The 17,020-nt window shown below is 49.0% G+C and overlaps 1 protein-coding gene across 1 annotated transcript in view; it reads left to right on the top strand.

The window, feature by feature from the left end:
• slc9a6a (solute carrier family 9 member A6a) overlaps positions 1–16,480 on the top strand; it is a 92,726-nt gene extending 76,246 nt beyond the window's left edge. The window contains 6 exon segments of the mRNA XM_059651307.1: positions 358–511; positions 4,624–4,678; positions 5,397–5,476; positions 12,617–12,722; positions 15,642–15,821; positions 15,823–16,480. Coding sequence (XP_059507290.1) covers positions 358–511; positions 4,624–4,678; positions 5,397–5,476; positions 12,617–12,722; positions 15,642–15,821; positions 15,823–15,915 — 668 coding nt within the window. The 3' untranslated portion in view covers positions 15,916–16,480.
• The last annotated feature ends 540 nt before the right edge of the window (positions 16,481–17,020 follow it).

Below are 17,020 nucleotides of genomic sequence, written 5' to 3' on the forward strand. Positions count from 1 at the left end.
CCTGGCCTTCAACTACCTTGGCCTTATACTGGGAATTTCCTCAGAAGCCCTCTCTACCCCTTCCATCTCTCCAGTATGGGCTTGATGGACCAAATGGTGCCCCCCTTCCCCCAGTGCTTTAAGCCCTCCCTCCTTCACAAAGATTTTGGTGACCTGTTCTAATGTCTCCTCATGTGGCTCAAAGTCCAATCGCATTTGATAATTACTCCTGAGAAGTAACTTGAGATATTTCACTCCATGAAAGATGGTATATAAATGGAGGTGGTTGTTGTAACAACATGCAGTGTGTGGTGTGTTTCGATGCAGTCAGTTGTATTTTCGTTCAGTGTGTAAGATATGAATGACCCTGTGTTCCAGGTTTGAGGGGGGCAATGGCGTTTGCATTGGCCATTCGAGACACTGCGACCTATGCACGTCAAATGATGTTCACTACCACTCTTCTCATTGTCTTCTTCACTGTCTGGGTCTTCGGTGGAGGAACAACACCAATGTTATCCTGGCTTCAAATCAGGTGAGGTCTCCAACTTCAGCAAGCGATTCTGTAGCTCAGCAATGATGGATAATGCTTCCAGAGCGGGAGGTGGAGCAGGAGAGGATAAATAATGTAGTGGAAGGTAAACACATGAACACTCTCACTGACTGACAGCAGACATTACTGTTATCACTGATCACTTAGTCAGTGTGTGGCCCCCAATCACAGTTGTGTGACAGTTGTGCATAACAAGGCTCTCCAACAATGTGAACTCCATGCTGCACTGAGAGCCAGACATCAGCATGTCATAGTGTGATGGTTCAACTCAGGAATGGACATAGTCATTTCCCGACCTCACTACAGAAGTGATGGACAGGATTCAGAACCACAAACATCTCTCTCTGCAGTTCAAACGTTCTCAAACTAACTAATTATCTAGAGTTCCTTTTGCAAGGATTATGATTGGCTTAATGAGGCTGTTGGCTTGCTCGCCAAGCTGGCGGGTTTCATACGGATGTTTTGTCACTATGCTAAGTAACATCATCAGTGCGGCCTCTGCTTGGTATTTGTATGATCCGATCTGTTAAGTTGGTTGTGTAATTGCTGGTTCTGCTCTGTATGGGTTAATGTATGGGGCCTAATTCCACATGTCTGTTGATTACATTACAGGTTGAAAACCAGGCCTCCAGAAATTCCTGTGCGTGTGGTTGGCTTGAGCTAGGATGGTCACATTGTCCCAGTTAAATTGATGGCCTTCATTGTTCGAATGCACTGGGATGAGGGAACATTTGTCATGTTATTTTGCTGCTAACTGGTATTTGTATATCCTAATGGCTAGTTTTCTTCCAGTCTGGCCAATTGTAATATTTGTTGCAGCCATTTCAAGGTATTTTGTAACAGTTGGTCCTGCATGTCATGGGTATGAGGTCTTTGGTGTTTGTGAGTGTTTGTTGTAGTCTGGCCGTGTGTTTGTGGCCTACCATGATTCCTCTTGGTTGTAGAAGCCTCATTGTCAGCTCTGATATGTTCTTGATATGGGGTAGTGTGGCCAGTGTGTCCTATTGGTGTTGTCTATCCAGTAGGCACCTGTGGTTATTTGGTTTGAAGCAAAGAAGATTCAGAGATGATCTTTTGTGATGTTCAAAATTATAAACATCTTTGACAGAGTAAAGAAGGATATCCTGTTTCTACTAGTTGGTACATCAGTAACTAGGGATCACAATTTCTAGACTGTCAACAAGACAACCAGGAGTGAGATGAGGAGAAACTTGTTTACTCAGAGTTGTTAGGATTTGGAATGCGCTCCCTGGGAGAGTGGCGAACGTGAGTTCCTCAGGAGGTTCCAAAAGAGTGCTGGATATTTGTTTGAAAGGGATGAATTTAGAGGGCTACAGAGAAAGTGTTGGGGAGTGGGACTAGCTGGGTATCTCGTTCAGGAGCCAGTACAGACACAGTGGGTCGAATGGCCTTATTCTGTTGTAAAATTTCATGATTCTAAGTTGGGAGTTCTATGAGTTGATGATTTGAGGATGACAATATGTTCAAACCTTTGAAACACAGCAACATAGAAAATAGGTACAGGAGTAGAATCCCATTCCCACCCTCCCCTCATACTTCTCGATCCCTTTAGCTGCAAGGGCCACGTCCAGCTCCCTCTTGAATATATCTAATGAACTGGCCTCGACAGCTTCCTGTGGGAGAGAATTCCACAGATTCACGGCTCTCTGAGTGAAGAAATTCTTCCCCATCTGAGCCTTGAATGGCTTCCCCCTTAGTCTTAGACTGTGATACCTTGTCTCAGTGCAGCTCACCTTTTTCTAAACTGCCACCATTCAGATAGTAATCTGCCTTCCTGTTTTTGTCACCATAGTGGATAACCTCACATTTTTCCACGTTATATTGCGTGTGCCCATTCAGACAGTCTGTTCAAGTCACTCTGCAGCCTCTTAGCATCCTCCTCGCAGCCTGCACTGCCACCCAGCTTAGTGTTATCTGCAAATTTGGAAATATTACATTCAGTTGCTTCATCCAAATCACACAGGGTGGTCATTCTGTACAAAGTAGCTGGAATCTGTTCTTTCATTAGTGCAGGTACATTGCCCAGTAAAATATTTCATTATTAAGGAAGCCACTGATGAAGAAAGCACAGATGAAACTGGATATAGAAAATCAACAAAGTTATTGTACTGAGAAAGAGTCACTGGACCCGAAACGTTGACTCTGTTTTTTCCTTCGTAGATGTTGCCAGAATTGCTGAGTTTTTCCAGCAACTTTGTTTTTGTTCCTGATTTACGGCACCCACTATTCTTTCGGTTTTTTATTTAAGTTATTGTACTTAAAAATGTTTCTTATGGAAAAGGGAGGTCAAGGTTGCGCTTTATCATGGGAATCATTAGGCACGTGGTATTGGGGGCAAAATACTGAGTTGGATTGAAAATTGGCTGGCTGACAGGAAGCAGAGTAGTGATAAACGGGTCCCTTTTGGAATGGCAGGCAGTGACCAGTGGGGTACCACAAGGTTCGGTGCTGGGACCGCAGCTGTTTACAATATACATTAATGATATAGATGAAGGCATCAAAAGTAATATTAGCAAATTTGCCGATGACACAAAGCTGGGTAGCAGTGTGAAATGTGAGGAGGATGTTATGAGAATACAGGGTGACTTGGACAGGCTAGGTGAGTGGACAGATGTATGGCAGATGCAGTTTAATGTGGATAAATGTGTGGTTATCCACTTTGGTGGCAAGAACAGGAAGGCAGATTACTATCTCAATAGAGTCAAGTTAGGTAAAGGGGAAGTTCAACGAGATCTAGGTGTTCTTGTACATCAGTCAATGAAAGCAAGCATGCAGGTACAGCAGGCAGTGAAGAAAGCTAATGGCATGCTGGCCTTCATAACAAGAGGAATTGAGTATAGAAGCAAAGAGGTCCTTCTGCAGCTGTACAGGGCCTTGGTGAGACCACACCTGGAGTATTGTGTGCAGTTTTGGTCTCCAAATTTGAGGAAGGACATTCTGGCTATTGAGGGAGTACAGCGTACGTTCACGAGGTCAATTCCCGGAATGTTGAAAGATTGGAGTGACTGGGCTTGTATACACTTGAGTTTAGAAGGATGAGAGGGGATCTGATTGAGACATATAAGATTATTAAGGGATTGGACACTGTGGAGGCAGGAAGTATGCTTCCGTTGATGGGGGAGTCCAGAACCAGAGGACACAGTTTAAAAATAAGGGGTAGGCCATTTAGAACAGAGTTGAGGAGAAACTTCTTCACCCAGAGAGTGGTGGATATATGGAATGCTCTGCCCCAGAAGGCAGTGGAGGCCAAGTCTCTGGATACTTTCAAGAAAGAGATGGATAGACCTCTTAAAGATAGTGGAATCAAGGGTTATGGGGACAAGGCAGGAACAGGATACTGATTGTGGATGATCAGCCATGATCATAATGAATGGTGGTGCTGGCTCGAAGGGCCGAATGGCCTACTCCTGCACCTATTGTCTATTGTATATTGAATCTAAAGGAATCAGAAGCGCAGTAAAACGTACCTTAACTTCTCCCTCAGTGAGGCAGTAAAAATAGTGTAGGTTAGATGGGCTTCAGATCGGTATGACAGGTTGGCACAACATCGAGGGCTGAAGGGCCTGTACTGTGCTGTAATGTTCTATGTTCTTTTAGGGAAACGGCTTTAGAAACTGGAAAAGGATGCTTGGACATTTAATGCGCAAAAAATAAAATAGTAATGTATTGTCATTCTGTTTGTTTTGTTATTATTGCATATGAATATTATGTTTTTTCTAATAAGGTTTGAAGGAGTCCCTAATTAAATAAGGGAACTGGCGATAGACCTAATAATGAAGAGTTAATTGGGTGTAAATATGGGGAGCTAGGAATCAATGAGAGGTGAGTTTTATAGAATGTGGTTAACTGAAAGAAGCTCTCACTAAAATTGTCGACTTGGACTTAGTTTAAACCTTAAGCGTATAACAAGAGAAACGGGGTGAATGGGTGAGACATTAAAGAGTGCAATTGCAGTTTGGTGGGCAAGCCTGAAAGTTTGATGTAAATCTCCAGCTGCAGTGTATCCATTTTCATGTCAAAAATGGTCAGCGGTTTCAAGTGTTGAAGTGAACATATTTTGAATTGTTTTCCAGGGTAGGTGTCAATCCTGAACAAGAACAATCTGCAAATATTGACCATTTACAGCAGGTGAGTGCGTTGGGGAAACACTGGCATATGCATAATACTTCCTCATTAATATTGAGCTGATCTTGACCAGTTAATTTTTCACTGAAATCTATTGCTTTTCATGTGAAACAGAAATGTAATTAGCATCAATAGCCCAGAGAGAGGCCATGAGCTGATTGTATCTTTGATAGTTCCATAAATATGACTCACTGTTCTTTGTTCACTGACCTGGGAATCTTAGCTGTAAAGATGTCAGAGTGTTTCTGAGTCAGCCAGTTTCTGATTTTACCTGACTGTGTGTCAGCAGAAAGATTTCCTTACACTCACCAAGTAGTCTCAAGCTTGATCAGGTAATCCTGTGATCAATGAGAGTACAGGAAATACTGTTGCTCTGATTGACTAGTTTTGAGAGGATGTGGGAATTGCGAGGTTAAAATTGTTACAGAGACAGTAGGAATTGCAGATGCTGGAGAATCTGAGATAACAAGGTGTAGAGCTGGATGAACACAGCAGGCCAGGCAGCCTGCTGGACATTTCGGATCTGGACTCTTCTTTTTAATTCAGGTTTCTGAAGAAGGGTCCCGACCCGAAACACCAGCCTTTCTGCTCCTCTGATGCTGCTCGGTTGGCTGTGTTCATCCATCTCCACACTTTGTTATATGGGAATTGGGAGGTTTTTGTTTTGGGAATCTGTATGCATTACTGAGGATTCAAACCCTTTCCATTTCCCATTCCTCAGGATGGTCCAGAAGCGGAGAGAAGGAACACTAAAGCCGAGAGTGCCTGGCTGTTCCGGCTGTGGTACACATTTGATCACAAGTATCCTTTACTCAAACAGTGGCTATTAGTACAGCTGGAGCTGCTGTCTCTATGTTTCTAATGCAGGACCTCTCACCAGCTCACTCAATTAATACTGTTGTATGAGAGACTACGGCCTGTGGCCATGTTGGTCACTCTGTATGGGCCTGTGGCCTTGTTGGTCACTCTGTGTCAGCCTATCGCCGTGTCGGTCACTCTGTGTCGGCCTATGGCCGTGTCGGTCACTCTGTGTCAGCCTGTGACCTTGTCGGTCACTCTGTGTCGGCCCGTGGCCTTGTCGGTCACTTTGTGTCGGCCTGTCGCTGTGTTGGTCACTCTGTGTCGGCCACTCCGTGTCTATCACTCTGTATGGCGTGTGGCCCTGTCGGTCATTCCGTACAGCCTGAAGCCCTGTCAGTCACTCCCTGTCGGTCACTCCGTACGGCCTGCGCTCCTATCGATCATTCCCTGTCGGTCCCTCCCTGTCGGTCACTCTGTATGGCCTGTGGCCCTGTCAGTCACTCCCTGTCAGCCTGTGGCCCTGTTGGTCACTCCCTGTCGGTCAGAGATTCACTAGCCACGGGGTGAAGGCACCTTGTATTATCATCCAAAATCACTGCCCCTTTAACACCGCCGGTCAGCACCCGGGTCACACCCTGTACGAATTCTATTCACCTCTGTCTTTCCTGAGAGCTGGTGCAGTGCAGCCTGTGTTCTGGACAGGGTAGATGCAGGGAGGATGTTCCCGATGGTGGTGTGCCCAGAACCAGGGATCACATCTGAGGACTCGGGGTAAACCATTTAGGACAGAGATGAGGAGATGTTTTATCACCCAAAGAGTGGTGAGCCTGTGGAATTCATTACCACAGGAAGCAGTTGATGTCAAAACAGTGAATGTATTCAAGAGATGACTAGGTATGGCACTTGGGGGTGAATGGGATCAAAGGTTATGGGCAAAAAGCAGGATTGGGCTATTGAGTTGGATGATCAGCCGTGATCATGATGAATGGTGGAGCTGGCTCGAAGGGCTGAATGGCCTCCTCCTGCTCCTAAGTTTCTATGTTTCAATGACCTCCAGAAGTCTGAATGGTTTGCACAATGATCTGACCGTTACAGAAAGTCCAGTCGTTCAGTAACCATCAGTCTTGGGGTGCGAGTAATCTCCTGAGTTTATCTTAACTTGTGACACTAATGCTTCTCCCAACTCTCCTACCAACCCTAACATTGCAATTCAGAGCCTACTGCCCTCTGTCCACATTGGATTATGATGGAATGAGGAACAGGTGAACAAAATGTTTTTGTATAAAGCAGAATCCACCCATACGTTTGTCCATTTCATTTGACTTCTGCAGAACCAGAGAGAGTGTTGTCATGCAAATGAAGGATCTAGGCCCGAAAGGTCATCCTTCCTGCTCCTCTGATGTTGCTTGGCCTGCTGCGTTCATCCAGCTCTACACCTTGTTATCTCAGAGTGTTGCCATGTGTCAGGAGAGCCAGCAGGGGGTGCTCCAAGTCAGATGATGGACACGAGAGGCAGTGTCAGGCTTCCAGCTGAACAAAATTGCTGGAGAAACTCTAATGAAGGGTCTAGGCCCGAAACGTCAGCTTTTGTGCTCGTGAGATGCTGCTTGGCCTGCTGTGTTCATCCAGCTCCACACTTTGTTATGCTGGAGAAACTCAGCAGGTCCGGTAGTATCTGTGGAGAGAAAGCAGAGTTAATGTTTTGAGTCCAGTGTCTCCTCTTCAGAACTGATACTCGCCAGGAAGGGGTGGTATATGTGTTGAAGTCAGAGTGGGGATAGGATTAAAGGAATGAACAATAGGCCAGAGTGAGGGAATGACAGTTAGACAGACAAATGGATGGATCACAATAAACTGGGAGAAAAGAAGAAGTTGCTAATGGGGACCGTGAGTAGGTGAGAATGGGTTGGCTGTGCTGAAAGCAGCCCATGGCATGACAGAGCCTAGGGTATGGGGGTGGGGGTAAGCATGCAGGTGCAGCAGGCGGTAAAGAAGGCAAATGGTATGTTGGCCGCCTTTGCGAGAGGTTTCGAGTACAGGAGCAGGGATGTCTTGTTGCAGTTATACAGGATCTTGGTGAGGCCACACTTAGAATATGGTGTGCTGTTTTGGCCTCCTTTTCTGAGGAAGGATGTGCTTGCTCTCAAGGGAGTCCAGCAAAGGTTTAATAGGATAAATTCTGGGGATGGCAGGACTGATGTATGAGGAGAGTTTGACTGACTAGGTTTGGATTGTTTTCGCTAGAGTTCAGATGAATGAAGGGGGCGAATCTCACGGAGATATTACAAAATTCTAACAGGACTGGACAGGTTGGATGCAGGGAGGATGTTCCTGATGTTGGGTGTGTCCAGGACCAGGGGCTACAGTCTGAGGACTCGGGTACACCATTTAGGACGGCAATGAGGAGACATTTCTTCACCCAAAGAGTGGTGAGCCTTTGGAATTCATTACCACAGGAAGCAGTTGATGCCAAAACATTGAATGTGTTCAAGCGGTGGCTAGATATAGCACGTGGGGTAATCGGGATCAAAGGTTCTGGGGAGAAAGCAGCATTAGGCTATTGAGCTGGATGATCAGCCATGACTGTGATGAATGGCAGAGCTGGCTTGAAGGGCCGAAAGGTCTCCTCCTGCTCCTATCTTCTGTCTTTCTATGAGATGGGAAAAGATGGTCAGGTTCTAAAATTATTGAACTCAGTGTTGAGGCCAGAATGTTCTAAAATTCCCAAGTGGAAAATGAGGTGTTGTTCCTCCAGCTTGCATTGGACTTTGCTGGAACACTGCAGCAAGCCAGAGACAGAGATGTTGGCCAGGGAGCAAGGTGGTGCATTGAAATGGCCGGCAACTGGAAGCTCAGGATTCTTTTTTGTTTGGGGACAGAACGAAGGTGTTCTGCAAAGCAATCACTCAGATTGTGTTTTGTTTGCCCACAGTAGAGTTGAGCACATTGTGAGCAGTGAATACAGTAGACTAGATTGAGTGAAGGTGTGTTTGGCCTCATGGATAGTGGGAATGGAGTAAACGGGCAGGTGTTACTCTTTCAGGGCCAAGTTGTACTAGCTAGATGGATAGAGAACTGGCTGGGCAACAGGAGACAGAGAGTTATAGTGGAAAAGAGTTTCTCAAAATGGAGAACGATGACCAGTGGTGTTCCACAGGGATCAGTGTTGGGACCACTGTTGTTTGTGATATACAAACATGATTAGCAATTTGCAGATGACACTAAGATTGGTGGGGTAGCAGATAGTGAAGGGGACTGTTGGAGAATGCAGCAGAATATAGATAGACTGGAGAGTTGGGCAGAGAAATGGCAGATGGAGTTCAATCCAGGCAAATGCGAGGTGATACATTTTGGAAGATCCAATTCAAGAGCGAACTATACAGTAAATGGAAAAGTCCTAGGGAAAATTAATGTACAGAGAGATCTGGGTGTTCGGGTCCATTGTCCCCTGAAGGTGGCAACGCAGGTCAATAGGGTGGTCAAGAAGGCATACGGCATGCTTTCCTTCATTGGACAGGGTAATGAGTACAAGAGTTGGCAGGTCATGTTACAGTTGTATAGGACTTTGGTTCGGCCACATTTGGAATACTGCGTACAGTTCTGGACACCACATTACCAAAAGGATGTGGATGCTTTGGAGAGGGTGCAGAGGAGGTTCACCAGGATGTTGCCTGGTATGGAGGGTGCTAGCTATGAAGAGAGGTTGAGTAGATTAGGATTATTTACATTAGAAAAACGGAGATTGAGGGAGGACCTGATTGAGGTCTACAAAATCATGAGGGGTATAGACAGGGTGGATAGCAAGAAGCTTTTTCCTGAGTGGGGGACTCAATTACTAGGGGCCATGAGTTCAAAGTGAGGGGAGGAAAGTTTAAGGGAGATATGCGTGGAAAGTTCTTTACATAGAGGGTGGTGGGTGCCTGGAACGTGTTGCCAGCGGAGGTGGTAGAGGCAGGCATGATAGTGTCTTTTAAGATGTAGCTCGACAGATACATGAATGGGCAGGGTGCAAAGGGATACATATCCTTGGAAAATAGGCAACAGGTTTAGCTGGAGGATTTGGATCGGTGCAGGCTTCGAGGGCTGAAGGGCCTGTTTCTGTGCTGTAATTTTCTTTGTTCTTTGCTTTGTTCTTTATGTTGTTGCAGGAGAAAGTGCAGTGAAGTGTGGGGGGTGGGAAATGGTCCTGGCAGAAGGCTGATAGTAGAATGAGGGGGCGGTGGAATACGTGTTTGGTGGCAGCATTTTGCTGGAGATGGCGACTGATAATCGTCTCGATGTGGATGCTGGTTGGGGAGAAAATGAGCAGGAGGATCATGTGAGTGTTGTAGGAGGGAAGAGAAGGGGTGAGGTTAGTGTGAAGGAAATGGGTTGGACCTGGCTAAGAGTTATATCACCCACGTTGATGAGGAATCCTCTGTTGAGAAACAGAGGACTTAAACCCAGGAAAAGGGGCTGGTATGTGTTCACAGTGACTAGTGCTGTCTCTGCCTTGGAGGAGTAGCCTCGTTTGTTTTGTATTACTGTCAGGTGCCCTTAGTCTGCTGGTAGTAATATGATGTTTTTGTCCTTTTTCAGTCTTTCTAGGGCCTTCCTTTCTGATGTGTTAAGAGGGTTAAGTTTGCTCCTTCTGGTCAGTGTTGGGATCACTGTCTGTCTTACAGCTTGTTGTGTTTCTTCATTGATGGTGTTAGTCTTCAGAGTGGCTAGAAATTCTGTTTTGTTGACATAAGAAATAAAGAAACAAAGAAACCTACAGCACAGGAACAGGCCCTTTGGCCCTCCAAGCCTGCGCCGATCAAGATCCTCTGTCTAACCTGTCATCTATTTTCTAACGGTCTGTGTCCATTCGCTCCCTGCCCATCCATGTACCTGTCCAAATATATCTTAAAAGACGCTAACGTGTCTGCGTCTACCACATCCGCTGGCAACGCGTTCCAGGCACCCACCACCCTCTGTGTAAAGAACTTTCCATGCATATCTCACTTAAACTTTCCTCCTCTCACTTTGAACTCATGACCCCTAGTAATTGAGTCCCCCACTCTGGGGCAAAAGCTTCTCTGTCGTTGAAGTTGAGTCCGCGAATGGGAGCAGTTTGCTCTGTGATTGTCAGTTTCCCATCTGAAATGTTTCTTATCCAGGTGCCTGCTTTATTCTTGGCGTTTTGGTGGGTTAGTTTGGCTAGTTTCTTGGCTCTTGCAATCTATGGACTGATGCCAATGGCTCGTTCTAAATCAGTTGTCTCGTCCTGGTTGGTACTGTCTAGGAATAAAGTGTTTTAGCACGTAATTTCTCTGTCATGTCTGTGGACCCAGTTGTGTTGAGCCCCACATCAACCCGATGCCAACTGCTAACCCGAACCAAAGACCCGTTACCCACTAAGGACAGGACCAACTCATACACAAGGTTCCCTGCAGAGACTGTGACAAACATTACATTGGACAGACAGGAAGGAAATTAACCACAAGAGTACACAAACATCAACAGGTAACCAAAAGACATGACCAATTCTCACTCACCTCCATCCACATGGACAAGGAAAACCACCAGTTTGATTGGGACAGACAAAGCAGAGACAAGCACGGGAATTCCTGGAAGCTGTTTCTCCATGAGGAAAGCCATCTGCCCCATGTAGGCTCGATTGTGAAGGAAAACCGGAAGTGAGGTAATCCATCTGAATGGGCTCCAGAGTTTAAAAACCAGGCAGGAAAACACAACGGCGCTTCATCGGAGGCTGCGCTGAGGATGTTACCAGCAGGGTAATGAAACCTCTGCGGAACAACAAACCAGCTCAGCGAGCCATCCAACCACAACATCCACATCCCAAACTACAGATCTACTGTAGAACCTTAGATACTTGTTAGACCTGAGCTGAAGTATTATGTACAGTTCTCAGCACTATTCTGCAGGAAGAATGTGAATATAGGAATTGTTCAGGGATGCGAAGGTTCTGCAATAAGAAATGATTGAAGAGTTTGGGTTTGTTCTGAGAAGTCTGAGACGAAATTTGATAGAAATTTTCAAAATCGTGAGGGGTCTAGGCAGAGCTGAGATGAAACACTGGCACCATTGGTGGAAGGATCAAGAGATCGAGGGTGCAAATTTAAGCTAATTGTTAAAAGAAGCAATGGCGAGACAAGGAAAATCCGTCTTGTGCATCAAGTGATAATGGGAACTGCAGATGCTGGAGAATTCCAAGATTATAAAATGTGAGGCTGGATGAACACAGCAGGCCAAGCAGCATCTCAGGAGTGCATCAAGTGGTTGGGTTTCTGGAATGCACTGCCTGAATGTGTGGTGTGGGCAGGTTCAATTCATACTTAAACAGGGGATCAGACAAATAACCTGAAGAATGAAAATATTCAGGTCTAAAGGAAGAGATACAAGACAAATTGTTCCTCCAGAGAGCCAAAACAGACATGACTGGCTGAATGGCCTCTATCCTGTAGGCATTCTCTGAAATTTGTTAGTGGTGCCTTACGGAAAGTGAAAGTCATCAGGATCCTAAAGGATTCATAGAAACATAGAAGATAGGAGCAGGAGGAGGTCGTTCAGTCCTGTGAGACTGCTCTGCCATTCTTCACGATCGTGGCTGATCATCCAACTCAATAGCCTAATCCTGCTCTCTCCCCATAAGCCTTAGATTCCAATCACCCGAAGTGCTATTTCTAGTTGCCTCTTGAATGTATTCAATGTTTTGGCATCAACTACTTCCTGAAGTAATGAACTCCACAGGACCACCACACTTTGGGTCAAGAAATGACTGGTGTTGAGTTAAACCTGAGGGCCATCATGACGGAGGTGGCGGAGCGAGCTTAGAGGGCAGGACCATCAGACTGACTTCAGCTGGTCATTAAATTGTGAATTAACTTGGGAAGTAAACCCTGCTGCTGGTGTCCCATTAAATTACAGACAAGCCCCCCAGCCAACTCAGCTTCTGCGCTCCAGACAACATCTCACTGTGAAAGGCAAGTCTCTGTATTACCCCGTCTAATGGGGGGAATCTCTCCCCCCTCACCCCCCCTCCTGAGTAGGGGGGACTCTCAGGTTTCTGTCACTCAGTTCCTGTTGTTGTCCATCTCCTGTTTTCTCCACATACAGCCAGTTTGTGAAGCTGTTTTCCTTCACACAGTTACCCAGTTATTTGAAGCCAATACTAACACACAGTGGCCCCCCCCTCACCAGCACATTGCCCAGCTGCTGTGGTCCAGTTGCCAGGCTCCTGACCAGCCCCCTGGCCTATGAGGTGAGAACATCTTATTGTCTGCACATCTGCCTGGTTGCTTTTCCCAGAAGTTTCTAGAAGCTGGAGGGAGCTAGGGTTTGTATCTTTCTGTGCTCACTATATGAAGCTCCATACTTTAATCAGAGAGGAGCTGTAGGGAGGTCTGTCATTGGTTTAGTTCCTCCCAACTTCCAGATATTCATACTGTCCAAATGTTGGACACTCAAACGAATCCCAGCTCTCACTCAGCGAAGCTATTTCATTGGCCAGCGGCTAACAGCACACACTGTCCAATGCCAGCAGCTCACATCCATCTATGGCTTTTCTGTAAATGCTAGCTGCCTGTGCATGCACGCTTATATTTTTATAAATTCCTATTTTATCACGATATCTGTGCGTGTACGTTTACAAAAACCTGGAGCTGTCTCTGTCATGTCTTTGTGGGTGACTCCACAAACCCTATGGACTGTACCAGTTTGAGGAGGCAGCTCACTACCACCTTCTCCAGGATATAGAACATGGAACATTAGAACTGCGGGATATACCTAGGGATTGACAGTGAATGCTGGCCCACCCACACCCCACCCTCACACCCCACACCCACCCCCCACCCTCACACCCCACCCTCACACCCCACCCTCACACCCCACCCTCACACCCACCCCCTCGCCCACACCCTCACCCATACCCTCGCCCACACCCCCTCACCCATCCCCTCACCCACCCGCATACCCCACCCACCCCCTCACCCTCACCCACACGCACACCCAACCCCTCACCCACCCATACCCCCTCACCCACGCCCACCCCTTCACCCACGCCCTCACCCACGCCCTCACCCACACCCTCACCCACACCCACACCCTCACCCACACCCACACACACAACCCACACCCTCACCCACACCCACCCCCTGACCCACACCCAACCCCTCACCCACCCCCACACCGCCACCCCACACCCTCACCCAGACCCAACCCACCCCCACACCCACACCCACACACCACACCCACACCCACACCGTCATCCCACACCGCCACCCCACACCCACACCGACCACCTCACCCACCCCCTCACCCATACCCATTCCCTCACCCACCCCCTCACCCACACCCACCACCACCCCTACACTCTCACCCACCCCAACCCGCCACCACACACACCCCTACCCCCACCCCTACCCCCTCACCCACCCCCTCACCCACACCCACCCCTACCCCCACACTCATCCCCTCACACAACCCCACACCCAACCCCCACACCCACAACCCCCCCACACCCACAACCCCCCCCACACCCACTCTCACCCTCTCACCCTCACCCACACCCCCCCTCACCCACACCCACCCCCTCACCCTCACCCCAGCCCACCCCTCACCCACGCCCACCTCACACCCACGCCCTTTCCCTCACCCACCCCCTCACCCACACCCACCCCCACACCCACAGCCACCCCCACACCCTGACCCACATCCTCACCCTCACCCTCACCCAACCCCACTATCACCCCCACTCCCACACCCACACCCAGCCCCTCACCCACACCCACCACCTCACCCACCACCTCACTCACCCCCATACCGCCACCCCACACCCTCACCCAGACCCAACTCACACCCACACCCACCCGCACACCCACACCGCCATCCCACACCGCCACCCCACACCCACCACCTCACCCACCCCCTCACCCACACCCACCCCCACACCCACACCCACCCCTACCCAATCACCCACACCCAGCCCCACTCCTACCCCCTCACCCACCCCCACCCTCACCCTCACCCTCACCCTCACCCACCACCACACCCACACCCACCCCTATCCTCACACACACCCACACCCACCACTACCCCATCACCCACACCCAACCCCACACCCACCTCCACCCTCACCCACCCCCACACACACACCCAACCCCACCCACCCCCTCAACCAACCCCTCATCCATGCCCTCACCCACACCCACCCCTACCCCCTCATCCACCCCACACCCACCCCCACCCCTCACACACCCCTCACCCACACCCACCCCTACCCAAACACCCACACCCAACCCCACCCCTACCCCCTCACCCATCCACACCCTCACCCTCACCCACCACCACACCCACACTCACCCCTATCCTCACACACACCCACACCCACCCCTACCCCATCACCCACACCCAACCCCACACCCACCTCCTCCCCCACCCCTACCCCCTCACCCACCCCCACACACACACCCAACCCCACCCACCCCCTCATCCATACCCTCACCCACACCCACCCCTACCCCCTCACCCACCCCATACCCACCCCCACCCCCTCACGCACCCCTCACCAACACCCACACCCACCCCACCCCCTCACCCACACCCACACCCACCCCTACCCCCTCACCCACACCCACACCCACCCCTACCCCCTCACCCACAACCCACACCCACCCCTACCCCAATACCCACCCCTACCCCCTCACCCACCCCCACCCCCTCACCCACACCCACCCCTACCCCTACCTCCTCACCCACACCCAACCCCACCCACCCCCTCACCCACACCCACCCCTACCGCCCCTCACCCACACCCACCCCTACCCCCATGCCCACCCCAACTCCCACACCCTCCCCTACCCCCCACCCCCTCACCCACAACGCACATCCACCCCCTCACCCACTCCCTCACCCACCCCTACCGCCTCACCTACACCCACCCCCACAAGCACCCCCTCACCCACCCCCACATCACCCCTACCCCCACACCCTCACCCACACCCACCCCTACCCCCTCACCCACACCCACCCCTACCCCCTCACCCACCCCGGCACCCACACCCACACATCCCCGCACTCTCACCCACTCATTCCCCCCCCCCACACACACACACACCCCCAGTTATTGAATAAAAGCAAAATTAATATCAGGCATCTTAAACTAATTGCTTCTCCTTCTCAGAACCAGGAGCAGCTGAAGGATGATGATGATTCTGAGCTGATTCTAAACGATGGTGATATCAATTTGTCATTGGCAACAACTGACTCCATCCACAACAGCAGTTCTGATCACAGCAACCTGATTCAGAGTCTGGACGATGCTCAGGAACAAGATCAGGCCTGTGGAGGGCATGAGCCGGTTGATTCGAGGGTCTCACCTGGTCGTCCCAGTGAAAGATACTGAACCTACCCTGAACCTAAAGCTGACTGAGAACTCAGGGCCTCAGCTGCTGTAAGCTGCCGATCAGTGCTTTGTTGATCCTGTGTGTAACTTCTTCCTCGGTTTATATCATCTGTTCTGCTGTGATTGCACCATTCACTTCAAATATTCTCCAGATTTGTAAGGGCTGCTGTTTAATCTACTTTGAGTTCTGGTGAAGGATTGAACATTACTAATAAGCAGAGATGATTAGCTGTATTTATTGATATGAATCTGTTATATTTAAGACATACTGGGTGTCCATTCAGTTCCTTATTAAATAATCTCCCTTTTCACACATAATATTAACAAGAAGTCAATAGATCAAGAACTTTGTTCACTCACTGCTCGATGACTTTGAACTAGGTTGAATTTTGTGGCACATCTCAGTAAGAAAAATGATGATTTATTTTGATATTTATGAACCTTCTGTCATTCTATCCCCTTCTGTTAAAACAGGGTCATTCTGGAGAGCCCATTGTACTTGAATGGTCAGAATCAACACTTCATTCACACTCCTGCTCCTGTCCCACTGCCCAGCTCCAGGTCTGGGTCAGCTCAGCCTGACAGACTGCTGCTATTAATAAAATGTGAAGCTGGATGAACACAGCAGGCCAAGCAGCGTCCCAGGAGCACAAAAGCTGACGTTTCGGGCCTAGACCCTTCATCAGAGAGGGGGATGGGGAGAGGGAACTGGAATAAATAGGGAGAGATAGGGAGGCGGACCGAAGATGGAGAGAAAAGAAGATAGGTGGAGAGGAGAGTATAGGTGGGGAGGTAGGGAGGGGATAGGTCAGTCCAGGGAAGACGGACAGGTCAAGGAGGTGGGATGAGGTGGTAGGTAGGAAATGGAGGTGCGGCTTGGGGTGGGAGGGAGGGATGGGTGAGAGGAAGAACAGGTTAGGGAGGCAGAGACAGGCTGGACTGGTTTTGGGATGCAGTGGGTGGAGGGGAAGAGCTGGGCTGGTTGTGTGGAGCTTTGGGGGGAGGGGATGAACTGGGCTGGTTTAGGGATGCAGTGGGGGGAGGGGAGATTTTGAAGCTGGTGAAGTCCACATTGATACCATATGGCTGCAGGGCTCCCAAGCGGAATATGAGATGCTTTTCCTGCAACCTTCGGGTGGCATCATTATGGCGGTGCA

The sequence above is a fragment of the Stegostoma tigrinum genome, chromosome 15 (genome assembly GCF_030684315.1).
Source record: "Stegostoma tigrinum isolate sSteTig4 chromosome 15, sSteTig4.hap1, whole genome shotgun sequence".
Classification (NCBI taxonomy): Eukaryota; Metazoa; Chordata; class Chondrichthyes; order Orectolobiformes; family Stegostomatidae; genus Stegostoma; species Stegostoma tigrinum.